This window comes from Lissotriton vulgaris, chromosome 7, assembly GCF_964263255.1.
Source record: "Lissotriton vulgaris chromosome 7, aLisVul1.2, whole genome shotgun sequence".
Lineage (NCBI taxonomy): Eukaryota > Metazoa > Chordata > Amphibia > Caudata > Salamandridae > Lissotriton > Lissotriton vulgaris.
In genome coordinates this window covers 1,543,183,098-1,543,197,833 of record NC_141695.1, presented here as the reverse complement: position 1 = coordinate 1,543,197,833, position 14,736 = coordinate 1,543,183,098, and the positions used below count along the sequence as shown (strand labels likewise).

General features: G+C 43.4%; 1 protein-coding gene across 1 annotated transcript in view; it reads right to left on the bottom strand.

The window, feature by feature from the left end:
- LOC147705970 (uncharacterized) overlaps nt 1–14,129 on the bottom strand; it is a 92,894-nt gene extending 78,765 nt beyond the window's left edge. Inside the window, exons 1-2 of the mRNA XM_086929582.1 lie at nt 14,051–14,129; nt 7,631–7,759 (exon numbers count right to left, since the gene is read on the bottom strand). Of these exons, the coding sequence (XP_086785708.1) occupies nt 7,631–7,751 (121 nt within the window). The 5' untranslated portion in view covers nt 7,752–7,759; nt 14,051–14,129. The remainder of the gene's footprint in view (nt 1–7,630; nt 7,760–14,050) is intronic.
- Between the last annotated feature and the right edge of the window lie 607 nt (nt 14,130–14,736).

The following is a 14,736-nucleotide window of genomic DNA, read 5'->3' as shown; positions in this document are numbered from 1 at the left end:
TTAATGACCATACTGCTAGGGTAGTGGCACACAATACATTGGGCACTGCTTCAGTGATGGGGCACAAATATGTGTCAGATACACATCTAAGGGCAAATGTACTAAAAAGTGATCCCACGCAGGGCAGCAACCAATGTTACAGGCTGTGCTGCATCTACGAAAAAGAGCAGAGAAGCATGATATTTACTAAGAAATTACACAGTTTCGTTCCCCTTACATAAGCACAATTTTGGCTGCACTGCGCCACATACACATTCTTGCACCATAGTGCAAAAGCATGTGCGTAATGCTTAATATAGGTTTTGTACTGGGAAAGTAACCTTCCAGTACAAAATACTATGGGGCCCATTATGATCGCGGACGGACTTGAGTCCGTCCGCGATCACCGAGGAGGAGGGAACCTCCGCATGGCCTGCGGAGTTCCCTCCTGTCCAATTAGGATGTGACCACCACCCTGGCGGTCACATCCTCTATTTTTAACATTGCCGCGGGTGCGGCTTCAAGCTGCACCCGCCGCAATGTTAAAAAGTGCATACATTGCATTTGTATGCAGAAAGCGGCAGGCACCGCGCGGTGCCTGCCGATTTCTGCATACCAATGCAGGGGGGTACCATAGGTAACCCCCATGTGCACCCCCCAGCCCCCTTCACCCAGGGGACCCGCTACGGGCCCCCGAGGTGAAGATCCGCATGCTTTTCCTCGGCGGAGAACCCGCCGAGAAAAAGTATTTTTCTTCAGCCATCCTAATATGTCTGGCGGTGTCTGAGAGACACCGCCACCATATTAGGCCTTTTCCGACACAGTTGTAAGCCAACCACGGCGGAAAAGCGGCGGACTGAAACCTGGACCCACCAGCCATCCTAATGTGGCGGTGGGTCTTTGGTGGGTCCGCAGAGGATTTTCCGCATCCTCCAGGCCGGCGGTGACTTTCGCCGGCCCGGAGGATGCGGAAAATCCTCCATCCTAATGAGCCCCTATGTTTAGACAAAGTAAAACAGTGTTCTAACATTGTATCTGCTCTGCACATTATGAGACATATGCGAATGTAGATAACTTTATAGAAAATAAAATGTTTTTCACACCTCATGCCTGTCTTGAGGGGACATAATTTTTTGTTGCTAATCCCTTTATACGTTTTTTTAGTAAATGCTCCTTTGCATCAAAATTCAGGGGTGATAGCAAGGGATTAGCCATGAACCACCCAGGGTACTTCCCCTCGATGTAAAATAGTGGAAAGTAGCGCTTAGTGCTACTTCATTTTATAAAGCTACTTTACAGTGAAAAACAAGTTTTGTGCTGGAAAGTAAGGGCCTCATTTATGAAGAATTATCTTAGGGCAGTGCCGTAAATCTTCTTGATGAGCTGACCTACGCCAAAGAGAAAGGGCAGGAATGCAATGTATTTATGAAATACAGTGCACTCCTGTCCTTTTCCTCTGCGGAGGCGCACAATTTGCTGCCTAGCTCCAAAGTAGGCACCCTTGCACTGTGGTGCAAGGCTGCCTCCACTGTAGGCAGGATTAGTTTTGTGCAGGTAGTGCCACCTTCCTGCACAAAAACAATCCTAAGAGGCATTTTTCCTCTTTCTATGTGTGCTTCTGAATTCAGCACACATTGAAAGAGGGAAAAATGAGGAGAAATAAAAAAATATTTCTCCTCATGACGCCTGCCCTGGGGAGGCGTAAGGATTAGCTGCTGCCCCAGGTTTATGTGAATAAGTAAATCTGGGGCAGCAGCAAAATCCATGGTGTTGTGTGTGAAAACCCATCACAACGGCCATAGAATGCCGCCTTGATGCAGAATAAGGCAAGGCAGCGACTTGCGTTGCTATGTCTTACTCCATCTATGAGGCCATGCAAAGCCAAGCAGAGTGGCTTTACGTAGCGTAATAAAAGGTAACGATTTGGCAGGGCAAACCTCTCATAAATACGCCCCTAAGTGTCTAAACAACACTTTGCATCAGTGATACAGGCACAGTGCAAAGTATTAGTAATTGTCCCCAACGATTCCTGCTGAGAGCATCGTGACAGACACTTACATAATTAGCTACTGCAGAACAGTAGTTTTCCTAGGAAATGAGGTAAGCAATGTATTATTGATACATTTCATGAGATTCTCATCAGAACCGCCTCTAAAATATTGGCCACTTTTGAGGCATTTGAAAAACCACGCTGTAACCTTCACGTTTGGCCCTGCTTTTAGCTTTTTTCTCTTGGTTTACTTGGCTCAATGGGCTAGATGTATCAAGATTCCATTTTGCGATTTCTAAATAGCGATTTTTAAGGAATCGCTATTTAGAAATCGCAAAATGGAATCTATGTAGTTTTTAGCGATTTCTTAGTCTTCCTTATTTGCGAATTCGCAATTAGCGAACTCGCAATTAAGGAATAGTTTACCATGCATTCCTATGGGCCAGGAGGCCCATAGGAATGATTTTGAAATATTTCTTAATTTGCGAATCGCTTATTTGCGAATTCGCAAATTGAGAATAATTTCAAGGGTGCAGGGGTGTCTCAAAGACAACCTGCTGCACCCATGAAATTTACATGTGTGTGCATTTGGCGCACATACATGCCCTATAGGCATGTATGTGCATCACATGCCACCTTCACAAATGCCAAAAAGGGCATTTTTAAATGAAATCGCAATTTACCACCAACTACAAGTTGGTGGTAATTTGTGATTTCTTAACCCAAATTCGCAATTTCTAAAACCCACATACATCGCATTTAAGGAATCGCAAAATTTGCGATTCCTTCAATGCTTAAGCAAAATAAGGAGTCGCAAATGTTTGCGATTCCTTATTTTGCGATTTTTTGATACATTTCAAAAAATGCAAAAAAGCCTTTTAAGATTCGCAAAGGCCAAAATTCGCAGAATTTCGGCGTTTTCGAATCTCAAAAGGCTTGGTACATCTACCCCAATGTTCCATGCACATATTGCCGGAAAAACATATTTGTATGGCTAAAGCTATCTGGAGATAAAAGGAAATTGGTGCTTTTAGCTTTTTTCTCTTGGTGTACCAGGCTCGATTTTCCATCCACATATTGCAGGAAAAACATATTTGTCTGGAGAAAACTGTCTGGAGATAAAAGAAAATCAATGTGCAACCTTAACTCATTTTTCTGAGTACCAATAAAATTCTGTGGAAATTGTGCCCTGTGGAAATACTGAATGTAGCATTATTGGCATTTCCATGTGGACAAGTTCTTCTCTAAATTTGCCAGCACACACCTATTGTCCACCTACCTCTCTTCGCCAAATGTGTCCTCTCTAGTAGTGTCACAGTACTCTAGAGAGACTGAATAATAAAACATTGTGAGGACATAAGCTTTCATTTCAAGTGACCCATAAATATCCCCATTATTTCAGTCCCTTAGAATGACTTTAACTTGGGGTCCTGGAAATTTAAGCCGAGGAAATAGCCGAAATTGCTAGGTTTTGGGGGCTAACATGCATACATTGAAATTGAAGGGCCGATTTAGATATGTTTCCCCCTGTTTTCCACCTGGAGAATTTGCCAGCTGAAATCTCTGGATGGAATACATTTTTAAGGAGTGTTCTGCTAAACTCCATGGGCCTTAGTTATGAGGTGCCTTGCGCCACCGGAACGTCACTTTTTGTGACATTCCATGACGCAGGAGCCTGCTCCATATTTAGGAGGTAGCAGTAAGCTGCTTTTTTGGGCTTATTGCTGCCTCTTAAATATGATTCCCTTTAACACAGTTTTTGGCGTTAAAGGGGCGTGCAATGGGTGTTTCTGGGGGTGTTCCTGGCAACATCCATTGCTTTTTGACACTGCCCCAGATTTATGAGAAATCGTAAATCTGGGGAAGCACCAATAACTACACTCCCTAGGGCACAGCTTTCCAATCTATTCATGTTAGGGACACACTTTTTGGAGATGCATCATTTTTGGACACAGTAAGGCAGTGTAGCGAGCGAGCGTAGCGAGCCCGAAACACATAAGGGGAGTTCTCATTTTATTTTTTCTTCTCTCTCTCTCTCTCTATCTCTCTCTCTCTCTCTCTCTCTCTCTCTCTCTCTCTCTCTCTCTCTCTCTCTCTCCCCCTCGGTCTGTCTCCCGCTCTCTCTGTCTCTCTGTCTCCCTCCTTCTGTCGATACCTCTCCTTCCCTCTGTCTCTCCTTGACTGTCTCCCTCTGCCTCCCTCCCATGCTGTCTCCCTCCTAGTCTCCCTCCCTCTCTCTCTGTCTCCCTCCCTCTCTGTCTCCCTCCCTTTCCCTCCCTCCCTCTGTCTCCTGCTATCTGTCTCTCCCTGTCTCCCTCCCTCTGTCTGTCTCCCTCTACTTCCCTCTGTCCCTCCTTGACTGGCTCCCTCTGCCTCCCTCCCTCTCCCAACTGGCAAAAAATTATTATGTAAAAGCCATTCCTAGTTCTTGCCTCCAAAATACCCATGTGGAGACCCATGAATTGGTTCTTAACAGAGTGTTAGAAGGTGTTTTCTAAGATAGAAATCTTCCTCAAACAGATGAAGGTGACAGACCTGCACGACGTTTGTCTGAGGTGCATTGGGCCCAAGCATGACTCTAGTCATGCATCAAGTGTTCTTTGCACTCGCATAACGAAAGATCAGGGGCCCCCTCAAGGTACACAGAGCGGCCCCTGCTCTGGATTTAATCTGGAGCTCTCATTCCTGAGTACTGTGCTGAGGGGGCCCCCTGAAGCTCGGGCCCCCCACACTGCGGTGGCTGAGGGGGCCTGTGTTAGGCTCCTGGAGGCACGACTAGGAGAAATATCTTTATTTCTCCTTGTTTTTCCTTGTTCAATGTGTGCTGCATTCTATAGCACACATAGAAAAAGAAAAAAAGCCTCTTGGGATTGTTTTTGTACAGGAAGATTTCCCTTTCTGCATAAAAATAATTATCCCCGCAGCGCAGGGCCCCTTGCACCATGGCGCAAAGGTGTCTGCGTTGGGGCAGGGCAGCCCATTGGTCGCCGGCGCAGGGGAAAAGGACAGGAATGCGCCATATCTAATACATACGGCCCATTGCAGCCCTTTTCCTTTGCTGTGGGGCAGCGCAGCAGGAATGTCTGCTGCGCTGCCCTACGGCAAAACCTCATAAATGAGGCCCCAAATGTCAGTGGCCCAGTACACCAATGTTACTGGCCGCATCGGAAATGATTGGCCACTGGTAATGAGAGCCATAGTCTCTGAGCTCCTACATATTCCACAGCAGAGATATAGTGAACGAGTGCCCAAACAATGTATGTACACATACTAATAACTTTTTTTGTTCAGCATTTCAAGCGCTGTAAAATAACTGGTGTTACAGTTTAATGGTGCTTCTTTTATCAACCTTTGAAAGATAGAAGGCATAGTTGTCCTTATCAGGATCTCAACATGTGACTTGCAGAATACTGCATGTATCAGTGACTAGTGTTCAGATCACTGAGCCATCTTACCAGCTCCATCCTGAGGAGTATCCATAGTGTGGGGCTGTTTTTGGAATCCCGCACAAAGTATAAGAACATTGTTAAGGCAATGTCAGAATTTAATTTTGTCTGCCCTTTGACTTGACTTTTTCCCACAAAATCTCTTCTGCCTCCAAGGCTCTCTGTGGGCTACTACCTTTAACAGAGAGGTACCATGTATTTGCATCAGTAAAAATAAGCAGCATTAATCCAACATCGTTGTGATATTTCTGTGTGCTGAGATACTAATATATTGTCATATATATCTAATTATATACCTAGATATCACATAATTAGGTGCTTCATTGCACACAATACTGTCATGCGAAAACTCATGTTCAAATTGAACCGCTCCCAGTGAAATATTTTATTTCATCACCATAAGGACTGTCTTCATACCGCTCTGCGGAGCTGTTCAGTTGTCACGGCTCCTAGGATTATGTGGCACAGAGATCCATATTATGTATCAAGGTTTTCAATTCATGGGTTAAAAATCGCAAATGATGTGGAACATTCCATAGCAGTATTATTGTCATGCATTTCTGCTGGAAAGTTTTGTGATATCTACAAATGAGGCTAAATGTGTGGTAGATTAGGCAGCAAATGCAGTAAATTCACAGTTAATGGGTAATAGATCGAGGCACAAAATCCCTTAAATCTACTCACCCTCACTACTGTCCTGCTTTTTATCAATAACTTAATCATTAACGATTAAAAAAAAAACAAAAAAAAAACGTTCATTCTGATTCCAATCACAATAGTGGACCCTGTTAGCTGAGCTTTGAAATTAGTTTTTAAACTAACTGCATCAAAATACGCATGCAATATAAAATATACACAACAAAAAATATGTGCAAGAGTGTCCTATATTGCGGTCTCAGTATTCTAATGACGTTTGCATATCTTTCGGCCTTATAGTTTATGATATAACTTATTGACAGCAGTTGTGGACTTAATTATATCTAGCATCTATCCTGTATGTAACATACTTTTCTAGTTCCTTACCTAATTACACATCGCACATACACAGCTTTAGTAGAGCTACGTTATATTAGATTAAGGTAAATGTGTAGAGAGCACCTTCACCAAAGATATCTTGGCGCTATGAGGGGACAATCCAGTTTGTTCACTTATAAAGTGCACAGTCATCTGAAGAAACTGCAGCTATCAGCTCACATGGCATTCATAATAATAATAAACCATTATTGTGTAGTTAATTAAAACCATTACAATTTTGGCATAAATATTATCAAATATGACAACATTCTCATTTACATGTTTAGTTGTGCAAAATGCAGATTTGCTCGATCTTCTTAAAACAAGGTGTTGAACATAGTGCATCTAAAATCATGTCAGCACTTTTTTGTCCCACTTGTAGAAATGTCTGACGACTGCATTCACAGGTGCAGTAGAAGATCTCTGAGCACATTTTTGTTCTTTTTTTGTCTGCCACTAGGCTAGTCCAGGTGTTTCCTTTTCATTGTTAAACGGGGCCCTGCTAATAAGTAATTTCAATTCTTAGCACAATTCTAAAAGAGTTGGAGATATACATCTAAAAGCAGGCAAAAAGTGAACTGGGGGCAAGTTAGTGCCGGATGGCACCTGTTCCCCATAACAATGTCATGTGCATATGCACTGTGCCCTTTGTGGGTACCATGTGGCTAGAGTTCTTGTACAAAAATGTTAATCGATAGAGGGGCTTGAATAGTTGGGAACAAAGTATGGGCCCAATTCACAGAACTAAGACAAAATCCTAAACTTACTATCATTTTGGTATTCACAGAAGGCACTTACTCATCAATGAGTTAGTGCCTTCTGTGAATACCAAAATGAGTAAGTGGCTTTTGTGAATACCAAAATGAGCAAATGGTAGTAAGTTTAGGATTTTGTCTTAAGTTAGTTCTGTGAATCGGGCCCTATGTTTCAATCTAATACAAGGGTTGGATCTGTGTGCAAAATATTTTGAGAGGCCAATATACTCTTTTCCAATGAATCTGTGCAAGAAATTGGCTGCCCTACAGGAGAGTTGTAGCGACTGGCTGGTTAATAATGCCATTACGGCAGGTCGACATGATCGAATTACGTGAGTACGGAGACCTGGGAGTAGAAAATGCTGTGTCCAGTTGTTAACAGCTGGGCAGATACACAGGAAGTGTATTCATTTTGTGCACAAGTAAAGTATCAACAGGCAACTTACCAGTATTCAACGCGCCGCAGGAAAAGGCCACCGGGTAACGGTTGCTTGACAGTGTAGCCTGGGCCTGGGCCATTCGGGCCAGTAGGCCACAGAAAGTGACGAGGAATGCAATCTTCAACATCTTCAACTCTGGGTTAAAGCAAAAATAGAGTAATAGAACAGAAGATTACGATGTGGAAAGTCAAGAAAGTACATTTTACACCATAAGCAGCTACCTCTGGCCCAACACGTCGTTACAGAGCATGGAGTGTTAGAGATAAACTGGCAGATGAATATGAATATCATGTGTCAAAGCCAAATATTGCTTCGGTGGATTCAATAAAGCAGGTGTTTGTTAAGCGTGACTACTCACCCGTAAGGGTCTCAATGCACAATACCAGTGGCGTCACTAGGGGGGTGCGGGGGGTGCGGACCGCACCGGGTGACACCTTCACATGGGGGTGACACCGAGTGAGCTGGGAGTTGTGAGGAGGCTGGCCCCGTGTCATCTTGTGGCTTCCCCGCCCCAAAGCCTCTGCCTGTTGAGATAAGCAGCGCTCACTCGCCAGGCCGGGGGCACTGACTCTTAGCAGTACCATGCAGGCGTGCATTCAGGGACAAAGAAACATTCCTCGGAGACGGAGCAATGTGATTTTTCTGTCCGTTGCTACAATTGTTGCACAGTCAAAAGTACCACTAAAAAAACTACAACACAGTCCGAGCAGAGCCAGAAAAGAATCAGAAGAGACTTTGAGGCTCAGCGATAATTTCACCAGAATAGAAATAACACATACACAGAACACAGTCAAAAGAAAAGAATCAGAAGTAGACATAATGCAGCGGGAAAATAGCACACATCTAACAAAAAAAACTGAGAACAAGCACATAATTGAACTCTCAATTTGACTCAGAATATAACAATAATTTAAATAAAGGGGGTCCAGAATAGAACTAAAGCAGAGCCAAGACACAGCCAGACTACAATTAAAACATTCTGTAAACAGAATAGATCTGGAACATTACAAAGCAGAGTGCAGCTAGTTTATATCCATAGCAGACTACAAGTTAGTGAAGGTGAACCGATCCAGAACAAAGCTTGCGCAGAACTATGAATAACTAAAGCACTAGAAACAGACCAGAACATAACCCAAATATATACATGTTTGAACTCGAACAGTTCCAGAATCCAACTGGACTATTACTATAACAAATAAAATATACTCAGAAAATACCCAGACCAGAAGATGAACATGATCACAATTGAAATAGCCTAAAACGTAAAACCAGTCCAGATTCAGATTCAGTCCAGATTCAGAACTTGCACATAAGAGAACAGAAGAGAACCAGAATGAAGGTAGAAGAAAATAAGGAAAGATAATGGAAAGATTAATAGAAGCAGAATATGGATTTGACCAATAACACAACAAGACCAGAATTAGAAAAAATTAACGAAACCGCAGCATAAAAGAAACAGAATTACAACAAAGAAAGAAAATCACAAAGGAACTACAACAGAACACTGACTAGAGCAGAAAAATACAGGCAAAATAAAACTAGAACAAACCAGTAATGAAATCAGAGAAAACTTAGAGTAGAGCTAAATTAAATTCAGACCACAGGCACAATGAGTTATACAAAAGTGCACAAAAAGCATTGAACTCAAACTGAACCAGAGCACAGACAGAGAAATAAAGAGGGGCATATTATCAAGGGGGTTTATCTCTGCTTTTTTGGCTTTAAAAGCCAAGAAAGCGGACATAAAATGATCTCCCTATTACCTAGCTGTCGCTAACACCAGTTAGCGACAGCTAGTAGGAGATAGCGACCATCTTGGGCCCCACTTTGCATGTCAGTGATATTTATCACTAATGACATGCAAAGTGGGCGTGCCAAGATGTTAGCAACTGGAAACAGTCGCTAACATCGCTATCTGCTATTACCAACTTTTGGAGATATTCGCGCTAAGCGCGAATATCTCCAATAGCTAACACCTGCCCTGAGCAGTTCTTAGCCATGTTATCCAATGGGAGGTGGATAACATGGCTAAGAGCATTAGCTCGGTAATGCATGAATATCGCTGACTTTTCAGCGATATTCATGCATTGCGGCCGATTTTTATCGCATTTGCGATAAACCTTGGTAATACCAAGGTTTATCTGCAATAAAAATCGCCGCAGCTCAGCTGTAAATTTTTGTCTCTAACCAAGCAATAGCGATAATTATCGCTATTGCTTGGTAATATGCCCCTAGAACATTACATGAAGAAAAGCAGACTACAACCAGAATAGGTCAAGACAGCAGCAGGAATGGTACCAAACGTAATTGATAGTTGATCAAGAACACAGTAGGATCAACTTTGGATGGCTGCCACATCAAAGTAGAGCAGAACTAGAACACAGTTACATTGAACCTACAGCATTGTTAGAACAGATCAAGAACACAGCAAAATGTTGTTAAAGACCGTCTTGAAAATAGCATAACCAGTCGGGGCAAATAAGAGGCGTGGACTGGGGGTGGCAAGGGATGGGGCAATGGGGGAGTTAGCACTGAAACCATTCTGCATGGTCCCGTTATTTGGCACTGGCGGACTCGGAGGAGGTCCAATATGGATTCATGGGGTAAGTCGTGAGGGGGTGACACCATGAGTTACCCGCACCGGGTGACACCAACCCTAGTGACGCCACTGCACAATACAGTGAAGCGGAAAAATACACAACAGGAATGTGCACGAGGGTTGCCCCTTGTACACAGAGTTTTAAAAGTGGAATGAGAAACCCAAATGATGGCCCTAAACCGTCCCGTAATAATATTTATGAGCTGACGTGGACTAGGCTAAGTCGCAGATGTTACTAAGTAGCTTTGTGTGACATATGGCCTACGTAGCTTAGGAAGTAAACTTCCGGTCTTGGAACAGGGAAAGTATCTTGTGACATTAAATGAAGGCCTCCCGCTAAAGGTGGCCTTTCTGCAGGGAAATTGCGATTGGAATGAGCAAAGCACGCTTCGTTTAATGAACACAATGTAGTCAGAAAATTAAAATACGCCCACTTGAGCCACACCTTTAAGTACACCAGCAGGCAAAGCGAGCACACCTGATAATCTTGAGAATAGTTCTCGTCCACCTATCATCCTTCCTTCCATCTATCTGTACATCAATCTTTTCACCGCACCATCTATTCATTAACCCAACTGCCCATGTCTTCCCCTTTCCATCATCCATCCACGCGTCATTTCACCCTGTTGCCCTTTCTGGCCATTCTTCCGTTCTACCATCTTCTAACCCTTTCACCTATTGATGTTTTTACTCTTGCATTCATGCTCAGGCCGACTCTTCAATCTATTTTTCCTTTCCCCCTTCCATCTTTTCATCCAACCATGCATTCCTTCACTCACTGTCCCTCCCCTTCCCTCTTCCGTTCTACCTGCATGCTCTTGTTCTTTCTTTATTCTTATCCCCCTTCCATCTTCCTCCTATTCCTTCTTCCCTCTTTCTATTTGTTCTCATGCCTGCTTTTTTCTCACCTTTCTCGCTCCTGCGAACTGTTGCAAATTGATATGCACAGTTTTCAATTATTTTCATATTTACTTTTCTCTTTTCCTTAAATATGCGTGAAAATGTTATTCTGCAGACTAAAGAGGGTCATAAAAAAACACGAATTCATGTTTTAGTGCTATCTAGTTCACGGACCCAGTGGCGGACGCCATTGAATTACTATGCATATACATATATAGAATACATGTGTATGTATATATTTGTGTTTCCACTTTTAACTACGGCCATTAGCAAAAAATGCATTTGGTAACAGTGGCCAAGCTCAACCTTATGCATTTAAAACTGGTGCAGCACCGAGGCTGAGTTTGCATAGCAGTGTGTGGGCGCGTGTGTGGGTGTGTCTGTGTGTGTGTGTGTGTGTGTGTGTGTGTGTGCATTCAAACCTTTTCACATTTTTCAGAGGCTGACACCTGTGCACCCCTGTAAAGCATAGTACATTAAGCAGGGGTTGTTCCAAAAAACAACGACCTATAATGTGGCAGCTATTTCTCTATACAACAAACAGTAGGACCCCCAGTGAGAGCAACAGGGCTTTCAGGATGCTGATGTGGAATATAACCTAGGAGGGAATGGTGCCAGAAGTCACATATTCACCCATCAATCCACCTCCAAACTTATTTCAGCTACTATAGGAACCAGCTCCAGAGACTATTTGGAACCCACAAGTCACTCCTGCCTCAACTGTGCATGTGCTGGGAGCAATGAAAGCTAGTACTCTTCAGGAGTGGGGTATTACACTTGCTGCTTTCCTTGAGGGAGATAGAACCTGTCTTTGCTTCTGCCATGCTGCACCTGTTCTTTGAGGAAGCAAAGTTTGCACAGCTGCGGCCCTATTAGTACCGGGCCTCATTTATGAGGGCGTGTGTTACTTTTATGCCGCCGGTGCATCACTTTTTGTGACGCACAAGCAGCGTAAAAAATGTGCCTTGTTGCACCATATTTACAAAGTAACGCATCTAGGTAGATGCGTCACTTTGTAAACCCCTGCGCTACATTATACCTGCGACAGGCATAATGTATGCAGGGGGGCGTTCTGACGCAAGAAAGGGTCATAGAAGTGACGCAGTGAAATCTATAACATTTCACTGCGCCACTTCTAGGACACAAATGCGTCAATTTCTTATGCCTGCCTCACAGCAGGCGTAAGACTGACGCAGGCACTTTCACATGGGGCTTGACCCATGTGAATGGACACATTGCTGGAGTTGCGTCACTTTTGTGACACACTCCAGCAGTGCATCACTTTTGCGCCATAGATAAGTCAGAAATTCTGACGTATCTGTAACTTCTTGCGCCATGATGCGTCATACTGTAAATATGACGCATCATTGCTGTCACAAGGAGGACGCAGTTTAAAGTGAGGCATCGCTGTTTTCACGCATCAATGCGTCACTTTTCATAAATGAGGCCCCTGCTCTTTTTTTTTTTGTGTTCAATTATTTTTTATTAAAATATAAAATGTACAGATCAAACGTTATATATACAGTACGCAATGAACTAATGGAGAAAGCTTGTGCTGCTGTTCCCTAGCTATATCTGTGTCCTCTGAAGAAGCGAAGGCTGCACGGTTTCTGTCGGAGATGTACTTACTCTATGAAGGAGTGTAGTGTATGAAAGAAAAACCAAAGGATACATAACATGCCCTACGGGACAGGACTGTGTCACAATATTTGCTGTGAAACACCTGTAGTCCTGAGGAAGGGCCATGACCCTGTAGGGGGAATCTCCAAGTGCCAATTTATGAGGTCAGACAAAGAGAAACAGTGCATTGTTCGAGCCCCCTGTTTTAAATCTTGTGGGGCGACACCAGTGGAAACTCGCCCACAAACAATTTGAACATGGATAGGAAAAAGGAAGACCACGAATGTTGACGTAAGGGACACAACCTCACCCAAACTAGGGAATATATAACAAGGAGACTCTATGGCTAGTGAACATCAGTACTCTTGGGTGCTTCCTGGTGCTAGATCTTGAACCCACTGACGAACAGCCATATTGTCATAACTCAAGTAGCCCCACTGATGCTCTGCCTTAATTGTGAAATCCTGCGTCCATACATTCACTGCGTGTGTGTCCTTCATTCAAAGTCTTCCTTGAGTGTCAACAATCAACACAGTTCTCCATTTTGTTTGTGCCAGTATTTGGCAAGATCATTTCACAATACACAGCTCCTTACATGCTAGCAGCATTTATACACCAGTTATCCTCATATGCCTGAGGCCCAATAACACCATCTCTTTTCTCCCTCCTCTGCACATGTGCCTCCTGACAACTGCATAGCTCTCACACGTGTAAACATCGTCATGGCACACACATGCGGGCAATGCCATGGGACCCACCCTTTCAAATCAGGTTAGGATAGAAGGAGACTTGATAAGTCTGTGGTATTCCAAGTAGGAAACAGCTCTGATTGGCTTCAACACATAGTATGCAATTACATGGCTCATTTTTCATATTACCTTTTGCAAATAGTGAAACTGGAAACATATGTCACGCTTATACTTACTGTGCATCCCCTATACAAAGCACATTATGTTGGCAAAAAATGCACAGATACATATGTTCAGTATTTACTTCCCCTGTACTGGATGGCCCAAAGGATAAGCAACATTCACAAATTAAATAAGCAAGAACATGACCAACTGGGCACAGAGTTGAATATCTACAAAACCACCTGCAATGTTTTCCCGCGTTCATATTGGAATGGTAATACCATTTGTTGAGAGGAAGGTGGGCATGATAGTGGCTTTGGGGAATATGGGCCAGCACCAGCTTGGCTGTGCTATGCTGGGGATGAAAGGAGTGCCAGGGATCAGATGATTGCAGGTGTCACCATTCAGCTGCCTGAATGTGACAGTAAAAAGTTCAAGCTATCTCATTGTTCTTACCACAAGTGGTCTCTCGGCAGGAAAGATTTCAAAGGAAGCCTGATAGCTTGGTTTCAGCTCCTTGAACCTCTGAAGCTTCTGTGAGAGATGAGCCCTTTTTATCCTAAAGCACGCAGGGACATGAACCAACTGGGCTGGTCCTACATCTGACGTCATCACCGATAGCCTGCCAGCATCTACCTCATGGAACTTCTGCCTGCCAAGCATTGTCCTCTGGCAAATAATTATTTTTCTTTTTTTTTTAAATCCCAGGTTACCCAACGTAAACACCCGTAGGCGCATCCTTGTACATCCTGCTTGGAGCACTGTAGAGGACGTCTCGTGGGATGAAAGCAGACCCACGTGTATCCAGTGGAGGGAAAGAGATGATTCACAGAGCCGACATCTGTCTTTAGAACATCACTGCGTTGTGGGAGGGGGGGGGGGGCAGCTTCACATACACTCTAACATCTTCCTGTGGTTTCAACTCTGGGGATTAACTGCAGAAACGGCTTTGTGCTCTACCAAGGGTCAAAATAATAGTAGAACCATTCGAAAAAACTGGCATGCAAATTATACTAAAAGCCTGTGTAAAACTATGTGAGGCTTTTCGCTGTATTCCAGTTTAGGACAGTAGATTATACATCTGCAAAGTATAGTTTAAAACATAAAGCAATTTAACTTAATTCTGGCCCATGCCCTGATGA